The sequence below is a fragment of the Carica papaya genome, chromosome 1 (assembly GCF_054855325.1).
Source record: "Carica papaya isolate Zhongbai chromosome 1, ASM5485532v1, whole genome shotgun sequence".
Lineage (NCBI taxonomy): Eukaryota > Viridiplantae > Streptophyta > Magnoliopsida > Brassicales > Caricaceae > Carica > Carica papaya.
In genome coordinates this window covers 736,591-758,319 of record NC_142309.1, presented here as the reverse complement: position 1 = coordinate 758,319, position 21,729 = coordinate 736,591, and the positions used below count along the sequence as shown (strand labels likewise).

The following is a 21,729-nucleotide window of genomic DNA, read 5'->3' as shown; positions in this document are numbered from 1 at the left end:
AGGTCAGGGCTGGAGTAGAAATGGCATTGATTGATGCAATTGCTAACAGTATTGATGTTCCTCTCTGGAGATTATTTGGTGGGTTCTCCAATTCCATATCATCAGCTGTAACAGTTAAGTCTCCTCCTCATTATGACTTGTTCATTTTCATTTTCATGTCTAATATAAGATTTTAATTATTGTCATGCAATCTGATTAACACAGAAGATAATGTATGAGGTTTGATTAAATCAACCTACTCTACAATAGGAAATAAAAAGAATTTTAAAGATTCTGAATGTGTTCTCATTAAGAAATTAATTATATTGCTTCCTTATTGTAAGACTCATCATCATGTCATTGTATACAAGTACTGCTTAATTATGGAAATGTATAAATTTATACTCAAAAAAGTATAATTAATTTGTTTAAGTATTGCAGATTTCAGCAATCTCTCCAGGTAAAGCTATTGAGTTGGCTTCTAAGTATCGCTTACGAGGATTCAACACCTTCAAGCTTAATATGGGAAGTGATATAAATAGAGATATAGAGGTTTTTCAAGCTATAAAGGCAGCTCATCCCCTTTGTTCCTTTATCTTTGATGCAAATCAAGCTTACATTTCAAAACAAGCTATTGATGTCCTTGACAAGCTGCATGGTATGAATATTCTACTCCCTGTTTATTTCATTCCTATTCTTTTTTCACTCGTTTTCTAAACCTCAGGTACTTGATACATCAAACTAATCATAATTTTCGCAATCTCGGGTATGCACTCTAGGCATCGAGGCTTTTTTTTAGTCCTCATGCTTGGCTACCCATATTGGGTTAGTTGTGTTTTTATGCATATAACTCATTAGGAACTATAACTCTACATCAATCAAGAATCTGCAAATATCTAAACATATTGGACGAGTCTACAGAGCAATATATGATTTTGAGGTATATATTGCAGAATTTGGTGTGCTTCCTGTTGTTTTTGAGCAACCTGTGAAAAGAAATGACTGGAAAGGTCTCGGTGAAGTGAGTAGAATTGCCAGAAATACATATGGAGTATCTGTTTCTGCAGATGAAAGTTGCCAGAATTCAAATGATGTTGAGAAAATAATAAAGGAGAAATTGGCTGATGTGATCAACATCAAATTATCCAAATTTGGGGTTCTTGGGGCCCTCGAAATTATCAATTTAGCCAGAAAATCAAACCTTAATCTCATGATAAATAGCATGATTCAGACCAGACTTGCCACAGGCTTTGCTGCTCATATGGCTGCTGGTCTTGGCTGCTTCAAGTAAATTTTTTCATTCAATTTCAATTCTACTTCTTAATTTTTCTTCTTAAATTTATGTGGGTAACTTCTTTTCTTCCAGATATGTCAATCTAGACACTCCTTTTCTGATGGCAGAGGATCCAGTTATTGGGGGTTACGAAGGTCTCCATCTTTCAGCTTCAAGATTTTGAAATCATACAAATATATTTTTATATAAAGATTTGAAATCTTAACTTCCCTAATTCAATTACTTTACCTTGTGTATAGTATCGGAGTTAGAGTTAAAAAGTTCGAATTTTTGATATTATCTCGGGTTAATATATGATGGACCCGTGTTTTTATTTCTATTGACGCATTCGTTTTTAGTAAAATTATATACTTTTCATAGATGGATTTAATGGGAATTGATGAATTTTGATTTCTAATGTGTGCAGTTTCTGGTGGTGTTTACAAGTTTGTGAATAGCAGAGGTCAGGGAGGCTTCCTCAACTGGAATCTTGATTCTTGCTGAGATATATTTCTGTAAGTGCTTACAATTTATTCTAATATTTCATGAGTTAATTACCTTGATTGGACTTGTCTATTTTGCCCTATTATATAAACTCGGCTTCATTAGAAATTTTTTAAAAATTTTAATTTATAAAATAAAAAAAATAAGTTATTAAATTAATTTTTTATATTTAACATTTATTTTAATTTAACCCTTAACCTTTTTTTTTTGTAATTTCAAATGTTTATTTTTTTAATAAAAAATTAAAATAATTAAATTATATTTAGATATCTTAATAACACAGATCAAAAAATTAATTAATTAATTAATTAAATTATTTTTTAAAACATTAAAATATAATCTAATTATTTTAATTTTTCTATTAAAAAAATAAAAAATATTATTGATCAAATTATTAAAAAAAAAATATTAAGGATTAAATAATAATAATATGTGGTGGGCCAAATTAGACTGGTAATAGTGGATGGGCCAATTTAATCCAACTCAAAAAGGGCCCCATTTTACTCAAATAATTCCTAAATAATTTAATTGAAATTTTTAATTAAAATAAAATTTTATATATTCACAAAAAATTATTAACTAATATAATAATAAATTGAGTTAAAAATACCTTTATTATAAATAATCTAAAATAAATAATAATGAAAATTTCAATCCACATTTGACTTCCTTCAACTTTTGAGAGAAGTCATCAAATTAATAAGGTGGTTTTTGAATTGCTTTCACTTGCATGTGCCTATGTTAATATTACTTTATGCACTTATTCATGAACCCCAACTCATATTTGACATAAATTAGGTAGAAATTAATACTAGCTAAGAGAAAATTTAGACAAATGTATATATATATATATATATTTATTTTTATATATATAGTTAAAATCTTTTCCCTTCCTTTTGTTTTTGTTACAATAAAAAAAATTTAACGCATAAATCATTTTTATTGAATTCAATACATCAGAAAGTTAGAATCACCGTACTATTCGAAAATGACGCAGTTATAGCGTGATTGAAAGATCTCTTGATAAAATCTTTAATGTTCTGACTCACTTTTTCTTTCTATCTGATTGTTATGCACAAAAATTTTAAAATTTTAATTGATGTAAGACCCTTATGAAAAGAAAATTTGTGCTTCTTTTATAAATAAGAGAACTATTTAAAATATATTCATGATAATTGAATGTGTTGATAATTATTTTTATTATTATACTTTAATTTTCATAAAATATAATAATTATATAATTTATTTTAAAATTACTCACTGCATCAACGTATTTTTTCTTTAAAATTCTTATTCAACATAATTGATTATAGTGGTTTCTTATTTTAATCTTCCCCTTAAACCCTCAAATATGTGGGATAAGAATTTTTAAGAAAAGTTAGGGAGACAAAAATCATTTAGGCATACCTAACATTTGTCCTATTATTAGAGGCAATTAATCTTAAACAGAAGCTGGTCAATGGTCATAATCATTGACTTGTATCCACAAAATTATAGAATTATAAAATTTTACCACTAAATTTCAGAAAAAATAAAATATATATATATATAAAATTTATATGGAAATCTATGATAATTCAAATAAATTATACAAAAAAAAAGTTATTTTAACTTAATGTATCATCTAATTAAATATATTATTTGATAAATAATAAATTTAATTAAATAATTAACACCGTCTCTTCTTTTATAAAAAATTATAAATTTGATTAGATTTATATTTTTATTTGATGATTTTTATCGTGTTATAGTTGAAGTATGACTATTCTTTTATAAGAAGTTGTGAATTTAATTCGAGTTATATTTTCATACAATTATTTATTTATTTATTTTTTTTATGTTATGATTAGTGTACATATATATATTTATTATAAAAAATATATATATTAAATATGAATTACGATGTCATTGATTAATTCTAACCATAAAATAAAAGGTATTTAATTTTGGGTAACACGATTATCAAAAAATTTATTTGTACAATTTCTCATTAATTATATTTAGTCTCCATCACAATAAATCGCCTAATCTGTTTTTTTTTTTTAATATTTGAATTTACATACACATAAATAAATAAAACATATAAATATAATTTATTTTAAATTTTATCAAAAATTTAAATTATCCTCATCTTTTATTTTAATAAACTTACCAAAAATATCATAATTGACAAAATAAAGTATTAAATTATCTCTAAAAAATTTATCAAATTTTAACTTATATACATAAGAGATAGAAATTTCTTATCTAATAATTAATATTTATGAGCTAATTTTTAAGATAATATATGTTTTCAAATTATTACTAACGTGGTAATTTAAGTGATATTAAACAATTAATTATTAGTTTACGAAAAATTAAAAAAATTAGTTTAGAGATTAATATTTTACTCTTATTTATGTTAATAATTGAACTTAGCATAAAATAAAAAAAAAACTATATTATGGTTGCTCTATTTATCAAACATAAGCTTAAGGAAATTACTCATATAAATATTAATTTTTTTATTTTAAAAAATAATTACTCCCAAGGCTCAAAATATTTTTTAGATTCATTTAAAATTTTTTACAGATCAATTATTATTGTTTTTAATAAATTCACTCGTAGACAAAGTAAATTTATTTTTTAAATACAAAACTAAATTATTTCTCCGGACATGGCTTTATTTTAAATTAGTAGAAATTGATAATTATTCGAATAGTATAGTTGGTCATCATACTAATCTTATACATTAAAAGTTCTCATTTAACCTTGAACTCAAATATTTTCTTTTCCCAATTTCTAGCATTATTCATAATTTTGGAACACGTATTTCTCCCGAGTAATCTTCGTTAGAAGAAAAAGAGAGTACGCTAGAAAATGCCCGACTTCCTATCTCGTCTATAAATTTGAAGTTGTAGCCAAAAACCAAAATCATACTTTGCAATATTCTTTCATTTCGTTACATAAAGGAAGTAGAGAAAAATGAAGAGGTTATCACTTCTTACAGCAGTCTGTGTGGTAATGCTGGTGATGCTAGTGAAAGAAGCGCCTATTGTAACAGGGGCAGTAGATTGTAACCCTTTTGTGTTAATCCCATGCGCACCGGTCCTCTTGGGTCAACCACCAAACACCGAGTGTTGCAATGCACTGAAGACGCTGAACAGTTGTCTGTGTGTCTTCTTAACTGATCCACAGCTTGCACAGTATCTTCCTCTTGCAGAAAAAGTTCTTGCCGCCTGTGATATTCCTTACCCTCAGTGTTAGGTTAAAGAATGATGCAAAAGATATCTATAAGTCATACGTTATGTTATACGAGACTTAATATTTTATTATCATCAGTACTATGCGTATAGATTACGTAATAGTAGTTTGAAATAAAATTCAGTTATATTGTGAGATTATATCTCGACATTAATAAAAAATAATAATATATATATGTTTTTTTAGTAGTATATATACATATATATGATGATTAGATATAGATAAATAGATTACATTGTTTGCGTATAATTATTTTCATATAGATCTAACAAACAAATGAATCAAAGACTCAAGGTAACGTTTGGTAATAAAGTACGGTGTCTCAGTTTCTTATGCGAATGTCTTAACATTTGCTCATCAAACAAACTCATCTAACTTCTACACTCTTTTAGTAGATGTGGTAAACGCATTGTAAAAATTCGAAACTTAAATAGAAATGAATTTATAATTTAAATGCGAAAACGAATAATAAAGTTAAAATTTACATTTCTTACACAATAATTTAAATTTTTCGATAGGATTATGGGAATATTCATTCTAAAAAGCAAATAGTAATTAAAGAAAAAATGAATAAATAAATATTTTAAGACAGTTTTCACTAATACTTGAAGGGAGTCCGGGAGGTTAACTACTTACAACCCTCTTGCTTATCAGAATCTAGATTTTGGGTTTCTTGATATGAAATAGTTAATGAAATGGTGAGCTATACTAGTATAGAAGAATATCACACTAATCACAGATACGGTAAACTGAAAGTTGATAAAAATCAGAAAATAACTAATAGAGCCCATGCATTAAGTAAATATATTTAACTTTAAAATTTTTTACTCGATACTTACCAGAATTTGACCTGTGAATAATTTTAACATTTTAAATATATATAAAAAATATTTTTAAATTAATTTATTTAATTTTTATTGAATTATTAAAAAAATTAGGTTAGAGATAAAATTAAAAACAATTTTAGAAAAAAAAATGAGTGAAAATTTGATTCTGTGGGTGTTTTTAAAAGAAAAATCAGAAACTAGGGGTTAAAGTGCACATAAAGAAAATTTTGCTACGTGAGACCGTCCAATCAGCAACCTCGATGAACCGGAGCACGCCACGTGGCAAAGTACACTAACGTCGATGCCATTCGGGCGATCCGCATGCCCCACGATCGAACGACCCATGATCGATCCCGTGCAAGTAGACGACCCAAATTTGTTCTCCCTTTAAATTCGATCGAACGGTCATGATCAAATCGCGATGAACGATTTATATTTATTTTATCTTTAAACACGATCGGATAGTTGAGATCAAATGCAATAAACGGCCCAAATTAACACGAGATGGGTATAAATATTTTGTATCACACTGAAACTAAATCCTAGTCGACAACCTTGCGCTGGAGAAGAAAAACTAGTCGTCGGAGAAGGGAGCCGACCGCCGACTACCACACCATCAGAGCCACCTCCGACCGCTGATCGCTGCACCACCAGAGTCACCTCCGACCGCCAAAAAATATAAAAATTCTCCTATCCACTCAGAATTTTATTTCAAGCAATCTCATGATTAAATCAGAGTAAAAAGAATGATAGATGAGTCGAAAATCGCGGACAAATCCCACAACCTCCTTCGATGAGCCTCTTCCTATTTTTCGTTTCGTGCGATTGTTCCTGTAACGGCCCCGGAAAATATTAAAATGAAATGAGTATTTAAATATATCGAATGCGGAAGCGAGATCAAAATTTCAGTTAACATCCCTTACACGAAAAACCAAACAGACGTACTTAAAATATAAAAGGTTAAACTAACTAAGAAAGAAAACTCGAAAATAAACTATGCGTATGACTACAGAGTCTCTAGGCATCCCCTTCGTCGTCCTCCTGCGGAACGGGCTCGGGAACCATGTCTTCCTGATCTGAAATGGTTAATTAAGGAGTGAGCTACACTAGCCCAGTAAGAACATCACGATATCTCACCGTCACGGAGATAAAGGTGGGTAGAAAACCACAAAAAGACCAATGGAGCATAATTTACAATAAACTCGTTTATTAACAACAAAACCTTTTATCAATAATAAAACTTTTACCATCCACTTACCTTGGTGGAATTTATGAAAACAATATGAGAAAAACAATAACATTATCATAATCATTGAATAATCTAAGCTGTAAAACATAACACTTATCACGCCTCTTGTAATTCAATCATTGTACAACATATCTTTTTTCTCATTTACCAGCCTACTAGTATCCGTGGGGGTCCATAGGGGTTCCGCTACCCGTTAACCTTTAACATTCATAATCAGTTTCCAGGGCCGTCCCCATACCCCGTCCGGTATGGGCGCCAAAACCATGAACCTCAATACCCCGTCCGGTATGAGGGTGAAACGGGCCGTCCCCATACCCCGTCCGGTATGGGCGCCAAAACCATAAACCTCAATACCCCGTCCGGTATGAGGGTGAAACGGGCCGTCCCCATACCCCGTCCGGTATGGGCGCCAAAACCATAAGATCTCCATACCCCGTCCGGCATGTGAGACCACAATCCCGGTAGGGTTCCCTACGGACCCGGTCCGTCCACCATCTCCCAGGATATCTAGTCAGGCTGACCCCCATAATACAATTATCAGTCTACACAATCTTTCATTTTTCCTTTTCCTCAATCAGCATCATCAATTCACATTTAAACAAGCAAATCGTAATTCATACCAAACAGACAACATACAGTATCAGTTTTTCAGTCATTCAACCCATAATTAATAAAAACGTAGTACATGCACACAAATCTGTAAAATGAACACATCAAACATCATTTTGCATTTAAAGCTGTAAACAGGCCAAATAACAGTAAATCATCAATCACACTAGACTCGGGCTCCATTAGCAACCTTAAGCAATTTCACACATGCGTTAATTCAAGAAATACTGTTTTATCATTTTGAACTTTAATACCGTGATAGGAAATAGGGTGAGGGGTCCTTACTTGTTTTCGGGATCCGAATACGATTCACAGTGCGCCTGCAGGCTGTCCCTAATTTTCCCTGAATTTTTCCCGGGGAACTGAAACACGCTAACAGTACCTGCACGTGTTCCAAAAAAAATCCAAATTAGGCCCAGGGCCTCTTTCGGCCCAAATCGCAACTCCGGCACGGCGGCTCCGCCTCGGGTTGACTGTTTTCGGCCGTTTTTGGCCGAATTCGGCCACACTCGCATTGGTCCTTGTCAGAAAACAACCCTAGGGCCCTCGGGGGGCCAAAAAATCACGGAAAAGCGGAGCTTACCGGCGGCGGCGCTCTCGGGTACGGCGACTCTCCGGCGAAGTTCGTGTTTTGGTGATTTGGCTTCGGTCAACCTGTAGAGAAAAGAATGGTGATCACGGTGATATAAAAATTGCATCGAACGGAGGCCGGGAAGGGCCTCGTCGGAGGCAAAAACCGAGAGGGGGCGCGGCGGCGCCGCTGGGCTTCGGCCGCGTATTCCGACCGTTTGGCCAGGATTTCGGCTTCGATTTGGCCATAGGAGGAATCAGTGGGGAAAAACGAGTCGGGGGTATGAAATTTACCTCGATCGGCGGTCGGAAATTTCCCCGGTGCGGCGGCGAGTGGCGGCGGGTGGCGGCGGTCGGCCTCTGGTTCGTCTTCTCCGGCGAGCGGCTGGCGGCTAGGGTTTTTGGTCTGGTGTGGGGGTTCTATTTATAACCCCTTGCCTTTTGATCACAGCCGTTCGTTTCGTTTTAATCTGGGCCGTTCGTTTTTGATTGAATCTGGGCCGTCCGTGCGTTTGAATCTGGACCGTCCGATCGCGTGATTGATCTGGGCCGTCGGATCGCACCCACGCGGATCGCCAACGTGGCTCCTTTCGGAGTGACGCGATCTTGCCACGTGGCAGGCCCCGGTTGGCCGGGACTGCTGACCGGGCCTGCTGACGTGGCTGCTGACGTGGCCCCCCCCTTTTTTTTTTTTTTTTTTTTTTTTTCCTCCTCCTTTCCGGGCGCTACAACTCTCCCCCCCATAAAGAAATTTGGTCCCCAAATTTGACTCATTACTCTTGATCAAACAGATGAGGATATTGGGCCCTAAATTCTGATTCCAGCTCCCAAGTCGCCTCCCTAGGCGTGTGGTTCTGCCACAAGACTTTTACAAATGATATTTCCCGGTTACGGAGTATTCTGCTTTCTCGGTCCGTGATACTGACCGGTACTTCTTCATAAGACAAGTCCTCTCGGAGTGAGAGCGGTTCATGAGCCACGACATGAGAAGGGTCCGGATTGTACTTGCGCAGCATAGATACATGAAACACATTGTGAACCCGGGAGAGCTCAGGGGGCAGTGCAAGTCTGTAGGCAGTGGTACCAATCTTGTCTAAGATTTCAAAGGGTCCAATGTATCTGGGGTTTAATTTTCCCCTTCTGCCGAACCTACTAATTCCCTTGAAGGGGGTGACTTTAAGAAACACCCGGTCACATTTCTCAAAGGTCAGGTCTCTCCTCCGGGTATCAGCATAGCTCTTTTGCCTACTCTGAGCTGTCTGGATGTTCTTCTTGATCTTAACTATCTTGGACGTGGTTTCTTCCACTAAATCCGGGCCAAACAATCTTCTATCGCCCACTTCCTCCCAATAAATCGGTGACCTGCACGGACGCCCGTATAGCGCCTCGTATGGGGTCATGCCGATGCTTGCTTGGTAACTGTTGTTGTAGGCAAACTCTATCAGAGGTAGATGGTCGTCCCAATGGCCTCCGGAGTCAAGGACACAAGCTCGGAGCATATCCTCCAGCGTACGGATTGTCCTCTCTGATTGTCCATCGGTTTGGGGGTGGAAGGCAGTACTGAGGGACAGCTTTGTTCCCATAGCTTGCTGGAAACTATTCCAAAACCGAGAAGTGAATCTGGGATCCCTGTCGGATACCACTGTTACTGGGACCCCATGCAGTCTGACTATTTCCCGGACATACATTTTTGCCAACTTGTCCAACGAATCAGTCATTCTGATGGCCAGGAAGTGGGAAGACTTAGTGAGTCGGTCAACAATTACCCATATGGCATCGTGTCCCGATCGTGCCTTGGGTAGTCCCGATACGAAGTCCATGGTGATGTGTTCCCACTTCCATTCTGGAATCGGTAAAGGCTGAAGCAACCCCCCTGGGCGTTGATGTTCTGCTTTGACCTGCTGACATACCAAGCACTTAGATACAAAGTCGGCTATATCTCTCTTTATCCCATTCCACCAGAATCGGGGTCGCATAGTTTGGTACATTTTTGTACTTCCTGGATGCATGGCGAACCTTGAACTATGGGACTCTGTCATGATGTCTCTTTTTAATTCATTGTCGTCTGGGACACACATTCTGTCCTTGAAACGAATCAATCCGTCGACAGAGATCTGAAATTCTGAGTTCACTCCCTGTTCTGCATCCTTCTTGCGGTTTACTAGGGCGGGGTCGATTGACTGGGCTTCCTTTATTCTTTGGATTAGCTCGGGTTGGACTGCTAGGTGGCTCAAACATGTGGCCCTCTTCAGATCTTGCAGTCGAACCTGCTGCGTAGCCCCAATGGACCTGCATTCCGAAACCATCAGATGGGCTAGGGTGCCTGCACTCTTCCTACTGAGGGCATCGGCTACTACGTTGCCCTTACCTGGATGGTATAGGATGTCACAATCATAGTCCTTGAAGAGTTCCATCCACCTTCTCTGACGCATGTTGAGATCCTTCTGAGTGAAGATGTGCTTCAAGCTCTTATGATCGGTGTAGATCTGAAAGGTCTCTCCATACAAATAATGGCGCCAGATTTTCAAGGCGTGTATGATTGCGGCAAGCTCCAAATCATGGGTAGGATAGTTCTTCTCATGATTCTTTAGCTGTCTAGACCCATATGCTATAACCTTTCCATGCTGCATCAGGACACAACCCAGGCCCAGATAGGAGGCATCACTATAAACTGTATACCCTCCTGATCCACTCGGTAGAGCCAGCACGGGTGCAGTAGTCAGTCGCTTCTTCAATTCTGAAAAACTCCTTTCGCAGTTCTCATTCCAATCAAACTTTGCATTCTTCTTTGTGAGTCGGGTTAGAGGGGCCGCTAGACTGGAGAACCCTTCGACAAACCGGCGGTAATAACCCGCCATCCCTAGGAAACTGCGAATTTCCTTAACTGTTGTCAGCCTTTTCCAACCAAGTACCGCTTCAACCTTTTCGGGGTTCACCGACACCCCTTCCTTCGATATAACATGTCCTAGGAAGGCGGTTTGCTCGAGCCAAAATCCACACTTGCTCAACTTTGCATACAACTTCTTTTCCCTGAGTACTTGGAGGACTTGGGCAAGATGATGAGCATGTTCTTCTCTACTTTTTGAGTAGACTAAGATATCATCGATGAACACGATGACAAATTTATCCAAGAACTCTCTGAAGATTCTGTTCATTAGATCCATAAAGATGGCCGGGGCGTTGGTTAGCCCAAACGGCATAACCAGGAACTCATAGTGTCCGTACCTGGTTCGGAATGCCGTCTTGGGGATGTCTTCTGCTCTCACTTTTACCTGATGGTAACCTGATTGTAGATCTATTTTAGAAAAGACTTGTGCACCCTGCAACTGATCGAAAAGGTCATCAATCCGGGGGAGAGGGTACTTGTTTTTAATTGTTACCTTGTTTATCCTTCTATAATCAATACACAGTCTCAACGTTCCATCTCCTTTCTTTGCAAAAGTAACCCCGGCACCCCATGGGGAAATGCTGTGTCTAATGAAGCCACTGTTTTGTAGCTCAGTGATTTGTTTCCTTAGCTCTTCCATCTCGATGCGGCTCATTCGGTAAGGAGCTACCGAGATGGGTTGGGTTCCTGGCTGTAAGTCTATGGTGAACTCGACCTCTCTGTCCCCTGGTAGACCGGGCAGTTCATCCGGAAATACGTCTGGAAAGTCTCGGACTACTGGAATCTCTTGGATACAAACTTCCTTCTTGGGTTTACCTAGTTAGGGAAAATACAATATCAACGCACTGGGAATTAAGAAGAAAAGAATTTGTCATTAGGGAGAATCAGTACCGAATAATTTTATTAACTTGTAAATGGCTCCTCGTTGGGAGGATTAAATACAATCTTTTTATTAAAGCAGTCTATGGTGGCGTGATACGCCGCCAGCCAATCCATTCCTAGGATTACATCAAAATCCCCTGTGTCTAACCCTATCAGGTCTACCCTCAATTTCCTATCTGCTATCTCCACGGCACATGCCCTGTAGACAACCTCTCCTAGTAATGTCTCCCCCCCAGCGGTAGATACAAACAATAATGAATCAAGTCTATCAGGTGGTACACAAATTTTGGAAGCAAGAACATGTGAAATAAAAGAATGTGATGCACCAGTATCAAACAAAATATGAGCAATGTGGCCAGAGATAGTATACATACCATGTACCACGTCCGGGTCTGCATCGGCATCCTTCTGGGTAAGGTTGTAAACTCTGCCCTGGATTGGAGGCCTCCCTTGATTCTGGTTCCTAGGACACTCCCTCGCATAGTGCTGGGCACTGCCGCATATGCGACAGGTGTTGTTGAGGCGGTAGCAGGGTCGGTCCCCATGATCCCTGCCGCAGTACTGGCAGATCTTCTCACGAGCTGCCCCCATAGCCTGAGGAGGGCCCTGAGCGGCAGGCCTGGGTCTCTTGCTGGGTTGGACCGGCATGGTAGGCGCTGGCCTGCGGAGCGGGGCTGAAGGTCGGGAACTTCCCGCTAGCTGAGGGCGGGTGTCGAAGCTTCTTTCTATGATCTGCGCCTTTGCCAGGACTGCCGAATATGTCTCGAGCTCCATCACCAACAAGTGCTGTCTGATCGCCGGGCGGAGACCCCACTGGAATTTCCTGGCCTTTCGGCCCTCATCCAACAATGTCTCCGGGGCATGTCGGCCCAGCTCCAGGAACTTGCGGGCATACTCCGACACTGTCATATTACCCTGGACCAACTGAGCAAATTCAATTTCCTTTAAATGTTGGATGTGCTTAGGGAGATACTCCGCATGGAAAGCCGCTAGGAACTGCTCCCAAGTAACTGGTACAGGCAGGGTGGCCCGCTTGAGCTCCCACCAGCGTACTGCTTCCCCTACCAGCATGTAGGAGGCAATGGCAGCCCTCTGCTCAGGAATTACTCCCAAGGTCTCAAAGGCTCTCTCAGTCTCCGCCAGCCAGTATTGGGCCTCTTCAAAAGAGGATCCCCCCGAAAAAGTAGAAGGGTTCAGTCTCCTGTACCTCTCTATGAAGCCAGGGTCGATCAAGGAGGGAGCGGGGTCCCGAGGTAGAGGGACTGGGGCCGGCTGAGGGTGAACTGGGGGACCCAGGGTTCAGTCTCCTGTACCTCTCTATGAAGCCAGGGTCGATCAAGGAGGGAGCGGGGTCCCGAGGTAGAGGGACTGGGGCCGGCTGAGGGTGAACTGGGGGACCCTGTGGTGGCGCCTGCTGATGGGGTGGGGGCACTGGAATGTGCTGTGGCGGTACCTGTTGGTACCGTGGCTGTGGTACCTGGTCGTACCGCGGCTGTGGTGCCGGGTGGTACTGTGGAGGAACAGGCTCCTGCCGGGGTGGCTCGGGATCAGCCTGCTGTAACGGGGGCTCAACCTGCGCTAGCGGAGGAGGTCCGGGTAACTCCCTTCTCTCCTCTTGCCTTCGCTGAGCAGCTACGAGAGCTTCCACCATCTCATATAATCTGTCCAAATCCTCCCGAAGCGAATTATCTTGGGCCGCTCGGTTTAGTGGGGGCCTTCCTCTCCTCATTTCTGTGTACCTGCATTTACAAGGAATGGTTGAGTAACGACCAATCGGTGAGTATTTCTTTAAAGGACTATAGTGTAAGGGATGGGTCCGAGGAAACGCGGCTCTGATACCAACTGTAACGGCCCCGGAAAATATTAAAATGAAATGAGTATTTAAATATATCGAATGCGGAAGCGAGATCAAAATTTCAGTTAACATCCCTTACACGAAAAACCAAACAGACGTACTTAAAATATAAAAGGTTAAACTAACTAAGAAAGAAAACTCGAAAATAAACTATGCGTATGACTACAGAGTCTCTAGGCATCCCCTTCGTCGTCCTCCTGCGGAACGGGCTCGGGAACCATGTCTTCCTGATCTGAAATGGTTAATTAAGGAGTGAGCTACACTAGCCCAGTAAGAACATCACGATATCTCACCGTCACGGAGATAAAGGTGGATAGAAAACCACAAAAAGACCAATGGAGCATAATTTACAATAAACTCGTTTATTAACAACAAAACCTTTTATCAATAATAAAACTTTTACCATCCACTTACCTTGGTGGAATTTATGAAAACAATATGAGAAAAACAATAACATTATCATAATCATTGAATAATCTAAGCTGTAAAACATAACACTTATCACGCCTCTTGTAATTCAATCATTGTACAACATATCTTTTTTCTCATTTACCAGCCTACTAGTATCCGTGGGGGTCCATAGGGGTTCCGCTACCCGTTAACCTTTAACATTCATAATCAGTTTCCAGGGCCGTCCCCATACCCCGTCCGGTATGGGCGCCAAAACCATGAACCTCAATACCCCGTCCGGTATGAGGGTGAAACGGGCCGTCCCCATACCCCGTCCGGTATGGGCGCCAAAACCATAAACCTCAATACCCCGTCCGGTATGAGGGTGAAACGGGCCGTCCCCATACCCCGTCCGGTATGGGCGCCAAAACCATAAGATCTCCATACCCCGTCCGGCATGTGAGACCACAATCCCGGTAGGGTTCCCTACGGACCCGGTCCGTCCACCATCTCCCAGGATATCTAGTCAGGCTGACCCCCATAATACAATTATCAGTCTACACAATCTTTCATTTTTCCTTTTCCTCAATCAGCATCATCAATTCACATTTAAACAAGCAAATCGTAATTCATACCAAACAGACAACATACAGTATCAGTTTTTCAGTCATTCAACCCATAATTAATAAAAACGTAGTACATGCACACAAATCTGTAAAATGAACACATCAAACCTCATTTTGCATTTAAAGCTGTAAACAGGCCAAATAACAGTAAATCATCAATCACACTAGACTCGGGCTCCATTAGCAACCTTAAGCAATTTCACACATGCGTTAATTCAAGAAATACTGTTTTATCATTTTGAACTTTAATACCGTGATAGGAAATAGGGTGAGGGGTCCTTACTTGTTTTCGGGATCCGAATACGATTCACAGTGCGCCTGCAGGCTGTCCCTAATTTTCCCTGAATTTTTCCCGGGGAACTGAAACACGCTAACAGTACCTGCACGTGTTCCAAAAAAAATCCAAATTAGGCCCAGGGCCTCTTTCGGCCCAAATCGCAACTCCGGCACGGCGGCTCCGCCGTGCTCCGGCGACGGCGCCGCCGCTGGCGGCGGCGAGTCGCCTCGGGTTGACTGTTTTCGGCCGTTTTTGGCCGAATTCGGCCACACTCGCATTGGTCCTTGTCAGAAAACAACCCTAGGGCCCTCGGGGGGCCAAAAAATCACGGAAAAGCGGAGCTTACCGGCGGCGGCGCTCTCGGGTACGGCGACTCTCCGGCGAAGTTCGTGTTTTGGTGATTTGGCTTCGGTCAACCTGTAGAGAAAAGAATGGTGATCACGGTGATATAAAAATTGCATCGAACGGAGGCCGGGAAGGGCCTCGTCGGAGGCAAAAACCGAGAGGGGGCGCGGCGGCGCCGCTGGGCTTCGGCCGCGTATTCCGGCCGTTTGGCCGGGATTTCGGCTTCGATTTGGCCATAGGAGGAATCAGTGGGGAAAAACGAGTCGGGGGTATGAAATTTACCTCGATCGGCGGTCGGAAATTTCCCCGGTGCGGCGGCGAGTGGCGGCGGGTGGCGGCGGTCGGCCTCTGGTTCGTCTTCTCCGGCGAGCGGCTGGCGGCTAGGGTTTTTGGTCTGGTGTGGGGGTTCTATTTATAACCCCTTGCCTTTTGATCACAGCCGTTCGTTTTTGATTAAATCTGGGCCGTCCGTGCGTTTGAATCTGGGCCGTCCGATCGCGTGATTGATCTGGGCCGTCAGATCGCACCCACGCGGATCGCCAACGTGGCTCCTTTCGGAGTGACGCGATCTTGCCACGTGGCAGGCCCCGGTTGGCCGGGACTGCTGACCGGGCCTGCTGACGTGGCTGCTGACGTGGCCCCCCCTTTTTTTTTTTTTTTTTTTTTTTTTTTTTTTTTTTCCTCCTCCTTTCCGGGCGCTACAGTTCCATCATTATATTCACTATTCTATTTTTCACAGGTTGACCGAAGAAAAACTCCAAGCTGTGAATGTGAGCCGGCGAAGCCGTCACACCCGAAAAATCTCACCGTTGATAGGTTTCTGTTTTCTGATTTTTTTAGTCAATCAAGGTATCCTAACGTGTTTTTCGCAAGGATACGTATAAAACCGGCCGAAAATGGCTAGACCGAGCCAAATCGCCACCACAGGTGGCGGTGTCGTCGCCGAAGCACGGCGGTGTCACTGTGCCAGAAACCCGACATTGGCCGAAAAAGATTTTTTACACCGATTTTGGATTCTTATGGTATTTTTAGGTACGTGACAAATGTTTTAGATTCTGCATGGATAATTTAGGAAACCCAGGAACCGTTAGTAGGCGCAGTAAAAAGTTCAATTTTTTGGACACCGAATCGGGTAAGGATCTCTCACCATTTTTTCTGTTACGGCAAATTAGGGCTTAATAATTAATAATTATGTATTTTTATGAAAAATTAAATAACCTTAAAAATAATTACAAGTCACTAGTGGATGCAGAACCAGTTAATTCACAGTTGTTTTGATTTTTTATTTATTTTTCTATATTGTCTATATTTGTTTACTATTATATTGTGCGTAACTCAATTGATGGATTTTACATTCATATTAATCATTGCCTTTCTCAAAAGCATTCTCTTAAATTTCATATTCTTACACCCACTTGAAGAGCAAGACTCCCTTCATGTATCTTAAATTACAAGTGTCTGATTCTTATCTCTCTCCCCGCACAGACTGTAAAGGCCAGAATGTAAAGGAAACAAATTAATACTTTAAATGCGGAAGCAAACAATAATTAGGGTTTACATACCTTACACAGTAATTATGAATACTCAATAGAGTTACGAGAATATCCCTTTTATAGTGGTTCTTAAAAAGAAATCAAGTAAATAACTAAAAATTGTAAATAAATGTTTTAGGAGGTTAACCTTCACTAGCATTTGATGGAGTCCGGAAAAAATCCTACTCACAACCCTCATGCTGATCAAAATCTGAATCTTGATCTTCTTTATCTGAAATGGTTAATAGGAGGGTGAGCTACACTAACCCAATAAAAATATCACACTAATCACTGATATAGAAATCGAAGGTTGGTAAAAAACATAAAACAACCAATAGAGTCCTTAACTTAAGTAAATTCGTTTAATATAAAAAAAAAACCGTTTATTCCATACTTTCTATTACGAGTTTTTTAAAATCAACCTATAAAGACTATTACTCATATAACATTATGATTTTATTTACAAGTGAGTAAGAACATCAATTTTTCTTTCTACCTGCTTACTGGAACTCCTGGGGGTTCATAGAGATATTCCCCTACTCGTAAACCTAATATCCATATTTGTCAATTAATCTGGCCATCTCCATACCCCGTCCGATAATGAATGTCAAAATACTATCGCCTCGATACCCCGTCCGATATGAGGGTGAACAAAAATTTTCAAACTCTTCCGGTATGAGACTTTTCTAGTCCCATCCGACTGAGGCAATGTCCGCAGTAGGGTTCCCTATGTACCGAGTTCATCTACCCTTTTCGAGGGAACCCAGTAAGTCTTTCTTACATAGATTTTAAGCATGAACCGATTATCAATTACATACCAATAACTTATATTTACATATCGATAATAGGTCATGCAAATAGGCAATACGTATATCAGGAAATATAACTGAAACATTTATTACAAAATGAATTAACAAATTGGGGGGGGGAGGGGTATGCAATGAGGTAAACCAAATAACCAAGAGAGCAAATAAGTCTATCAATTTAATTCACGCAATATAATAGTAAGTATTTTAAGCAGTACAGGTAAAATAAACAGTAAACCATAGTAAATATGAACTGACCAGTTCTTGCTCCATTAGTAACCTGTAATTATTTTTATAATTTTTTAATTTTTACAAAACACAGTATTATCGATTATTAAGCTTTAATTTACATAATAGAGAATAGAGTGAGAGATTTTTACCACAGATCGGAGTTCAAAATACCATACTATCTACTGCGCCTCTTAGGGATTCTTGGATTTCCTGGATTTTTTATATGGAAATTAAAACCTCCGTCAAGTATTAAAAAATATCCTGAAAGGCCAGAAGAGGTGTTTTAAAACTTTTTTGGCAAATTTTAGGGTTCCTGCATGGCAGCAGCGCCGTGCTCCAGCATCGGCTCTACTGCTCACGGTGGCAGTTCGTCTCAGCATGACCAGTTTTATGCGTAAACCTGCAGAAAAATGGGTTAGAAAGCCTTGGTTGGTCAAAAAAAGTAAAAAAAACTGAACTTACCAGCATGGGGTCCTCGAATGCGGTGACTCTGCTAGTTTTCCTTCACAACTAGGGTTCTTCTTCGGATAACTTGCACCAGAAAAGGACGGTGGATATGGTAGTGATAAAATCAAGTGAAACAGAAAACAGGAAGGGGGTCATCGGATAGGGTTTTGAGTTTTGGCTACGGTGGCTCGGCCGAGCTTGACTCGCTATTTTCGGCCCACCCATCTTCCCTTTGACTATGATTTAGGCATAGGGAGACTCAGGATCGAATTTTGAGTGGAAAGGAAAAAAATTTATCTTTTTCTGCGATGGCAGTGGCGATGGCGGTCGATTTCTTTTCCGACCACCCTTATTTTTCTTCTTCGACGATGACTGGTGCGGCTAGGGTTAGGGTTCCTTAGAATGCGATATTTAAATACCCTCCTCGAGTTGATATGGGCCATCCGTGCGGAGACACGTGACCCTTTCCCGTCTATGGGATCCTTCTTATTCAGGGAATGAATTTAGACCGCACGATCATATGAAATATGACCGTTCGATTGTGCCTAAAGGAAAAATGTATCTTAGCCGTCCGTGCGCACAGAATGCGATCTGGACCTTTGGATTGCCCAGGCATGCGGATTGCCCGTGTGGCCTCCCACGTGGAGCTAATGTCACATCTCCACCACGCGACATGTTCTGGTTCGCTGTGGCTACTATTGTGGTCGTTTCGTATGACCATTTTGTTTTTTACGATTTTACCCCTTGTTTTCAAATTTTCTTTCAAAAATATCTCTCTTATTCAAATTTCATTCCTTTTTACCAAAATTGCTTTCAATTTCGTCCATATTTTATTTTTTTTCAATAATTTAAATAGAATTAAATCAAAACAAAATTTTTAATTATTTATATATATTTTTTAAAATAAAAAAATCATTCCGTATTAAATTTTCAGGGTCGGATGCTACACAGATTATCGACCAACAAATACAATGAAATTTTATAAACTCATCAGATCCCAAATGAATCCCTTGAAAATGGATTCTAATTTAGTCGAGATTGATACAAGAATACTCATTAATGACATGTAACAAGGCTAATTTATTCTTTTGATACCCAATTTGTTCAATTATCTATTTTTTTCTTAATAAATGTATATATTGATTTATTAAATTATATACATATATTAATCATAATACAATACAAATAAGCTTCAAACATGAATATACATGGTAAATTCATACTTTATTTTTTTCTTTTAAGACCCTCAAGTATGGTATAAGAATTTATATTTTGAAACAAAATAGAAAGATACAAAATAACTAATAGATACTCAATATATATATATATATATTTTGAATGTCCAATTTTATCCAACATCTCAAAAGGAATAGTAATACCTAATATTTGCCCTATTGTAAAAGCGATTTTTGTTGTAAAAAGACATGCTGATATGTACTTATGCAAAAGCTATATAGATATAGTGTTACTATTGTAGACCTATTCTAGACTATGTTTAAATTAAATGAAAAATTCACATTATTATTAATTCAATTGGTGAGGACGTATAATATATAGTTGTATTTTTAATTATTTGCATTCAACTACTAAAAACTAATTTAAGGGAGGGTGTCTTAAAAAAAAAATTTATTTTGAGTATACAAAAGCTAATTTAAAATTATATTTACATTTTTAAAAAAAATTAAAAATTAACGAAAAATTTGTCTAGAAATATACTTTAGTTTCGAATAAAATAGCGAGAATTTTTTTTTAAAAAAATGATCGTAAAAAATTATTGTCGAGAATTCCCGATAAAATTGAAGTAATACATTATGAAATCCAATCTCATTTTAAATTTTCTTTCAAGATTGATTTTCATCAAATATGAATTTTTCAAATAAATTATATATAAAAAGTTACATATCTATCAATATTTGCCTGATAAAGTGAGTTTTTCAAGTGAGCTAAGTTCAAATAAATTAAAGTAATAAAAATATCACAATAAATACATGAAGAGTACACTTCTATTAGTGGTCCTTTAGTTGCAAAATTGTGTATAATTGCAACATTTGATGCTAAAGTTGCTTAATGGGCAATAAATTGTCTCCGAGACGAAAAAAATATCGCCAAAATCAGTATATTAATATAACGCGTCATGTTATGTAATATCTATATAAATACTGATAAGATTATACTTTTAAAGATAATAATACAAAAACACGTGTAGCAAAACAGAGTTTCGCATAATAAATTGAATTATTTAAAATGTGTACTTTTAGTAATAGAAAGTCGCGTTTTAAAGTAGAAATTTGTAAGAGAACATGACCAATATTACTACTAATGTAATTGAGTGATAACAATTATTTATTAATCATGACATGATTAAGTTGGATAATGTTTTAACGAATCACGATGTATTTAGATCAAAATATTTTACGATTGTTAAATTTTTTTATTTGAAATAGTCATAAAAGATTAAAACTTATGGAAGTATTTTTATACACTATACATAATATAGCCTTAAGAAATTCTAAATACTATTCTAATTCCAGTTGAAATCTTTGTAAGATTAATTTTTGCCATCTTCTTTAATAGTTAAAGTGTATATCTTTAAATAAATTATATAAAAGTAACTATTTCTTTAAACATTTTTAAACTAAATCATTATTATAATTATAACAGATTATTATGAATAAGTAAAAATTTGATGGTTTATTACACTAGCCTTGCACATTAAAATTTTCAATTTAGCCAAGGATTTAAACATTTGTCATTTTTCAATCTTTAGTAATATTCATAATTTTTTGACATGTGTTTCTCCCGAATAGATAGTCTTCATAAGAGAAAGAGAAAATCTTTTAAAAAAAGTACTTGATTCCCAATCTCGTCTATAAATTTAGAGTCGAAGCCAATAACCGAAATCATTCTTGCAATATTCTCTCGTCTTGTTACATAAGAGAAATAAGGAAAAAATGAAGAGGTTATCGTCTCTTGTAGTTGTTGTGATGGTGGTAGTAATGGCGATGAGTGAAGCTCCTATTGTAGTAGAGGCACTAGTTTGCAATGTGACTAACTTACTCGTGTGCGCCCAGGTCGTTCTTGGTCAACCACCGAGCCCTCTATGCTGCAGCGGAGTTAATGGGTTTGGAAGTTGTATCTGTTTGTTTTTAACCAGTCCAGAGTTCATACAATTTGTTCCTTTTGCAAAACAAGTTCTC

The 21,729-nt window shown here is 38.3% G+C and overlaps 1 protein-coding gene across 3 annotated transcripts in view; it reads left to right on the top strand.

Moving 5' to 3' along the window:
• The window catches only part of LOC110807466 (L-Ala-D/L-amino acid epimerase-like), a 23,187-nt gene extending 1,458 nt beyond the window's left edge, over positions 1-21,729 (top strand). The window contains exons 3-8 of one of the 3 annotated variants that reach the window (XM_088211254.1): positions 3-113; positions 421-637; positions 933-1,266; positions 1,346-1,407; positions 1,680-1,767; positions 21,604-21,729. In XM_088211254.1, coding sequence (XP_088067380.1) covers positions 3-113; positions 421-637; positions 933-1,266; positions 1,346-1,407; positions 1,680-1,756 — 801 coding nt within the window. In that variant the 3' untranslated portion in view covers positions 1,757-1,767; positions 21,604-21,729. Of the gene's footprint in view, positions 1-2; positions 114-420; positions 638-932; positions 1,267-1,345; positions 1,408-1,679; positions 1,827-4,745; positions 4,874-21,603 lie in introns of those variants that run through there. The other 2 variants (XM_088211218.1, XM_022032600.2) reach the window with 2 other exon arrangements.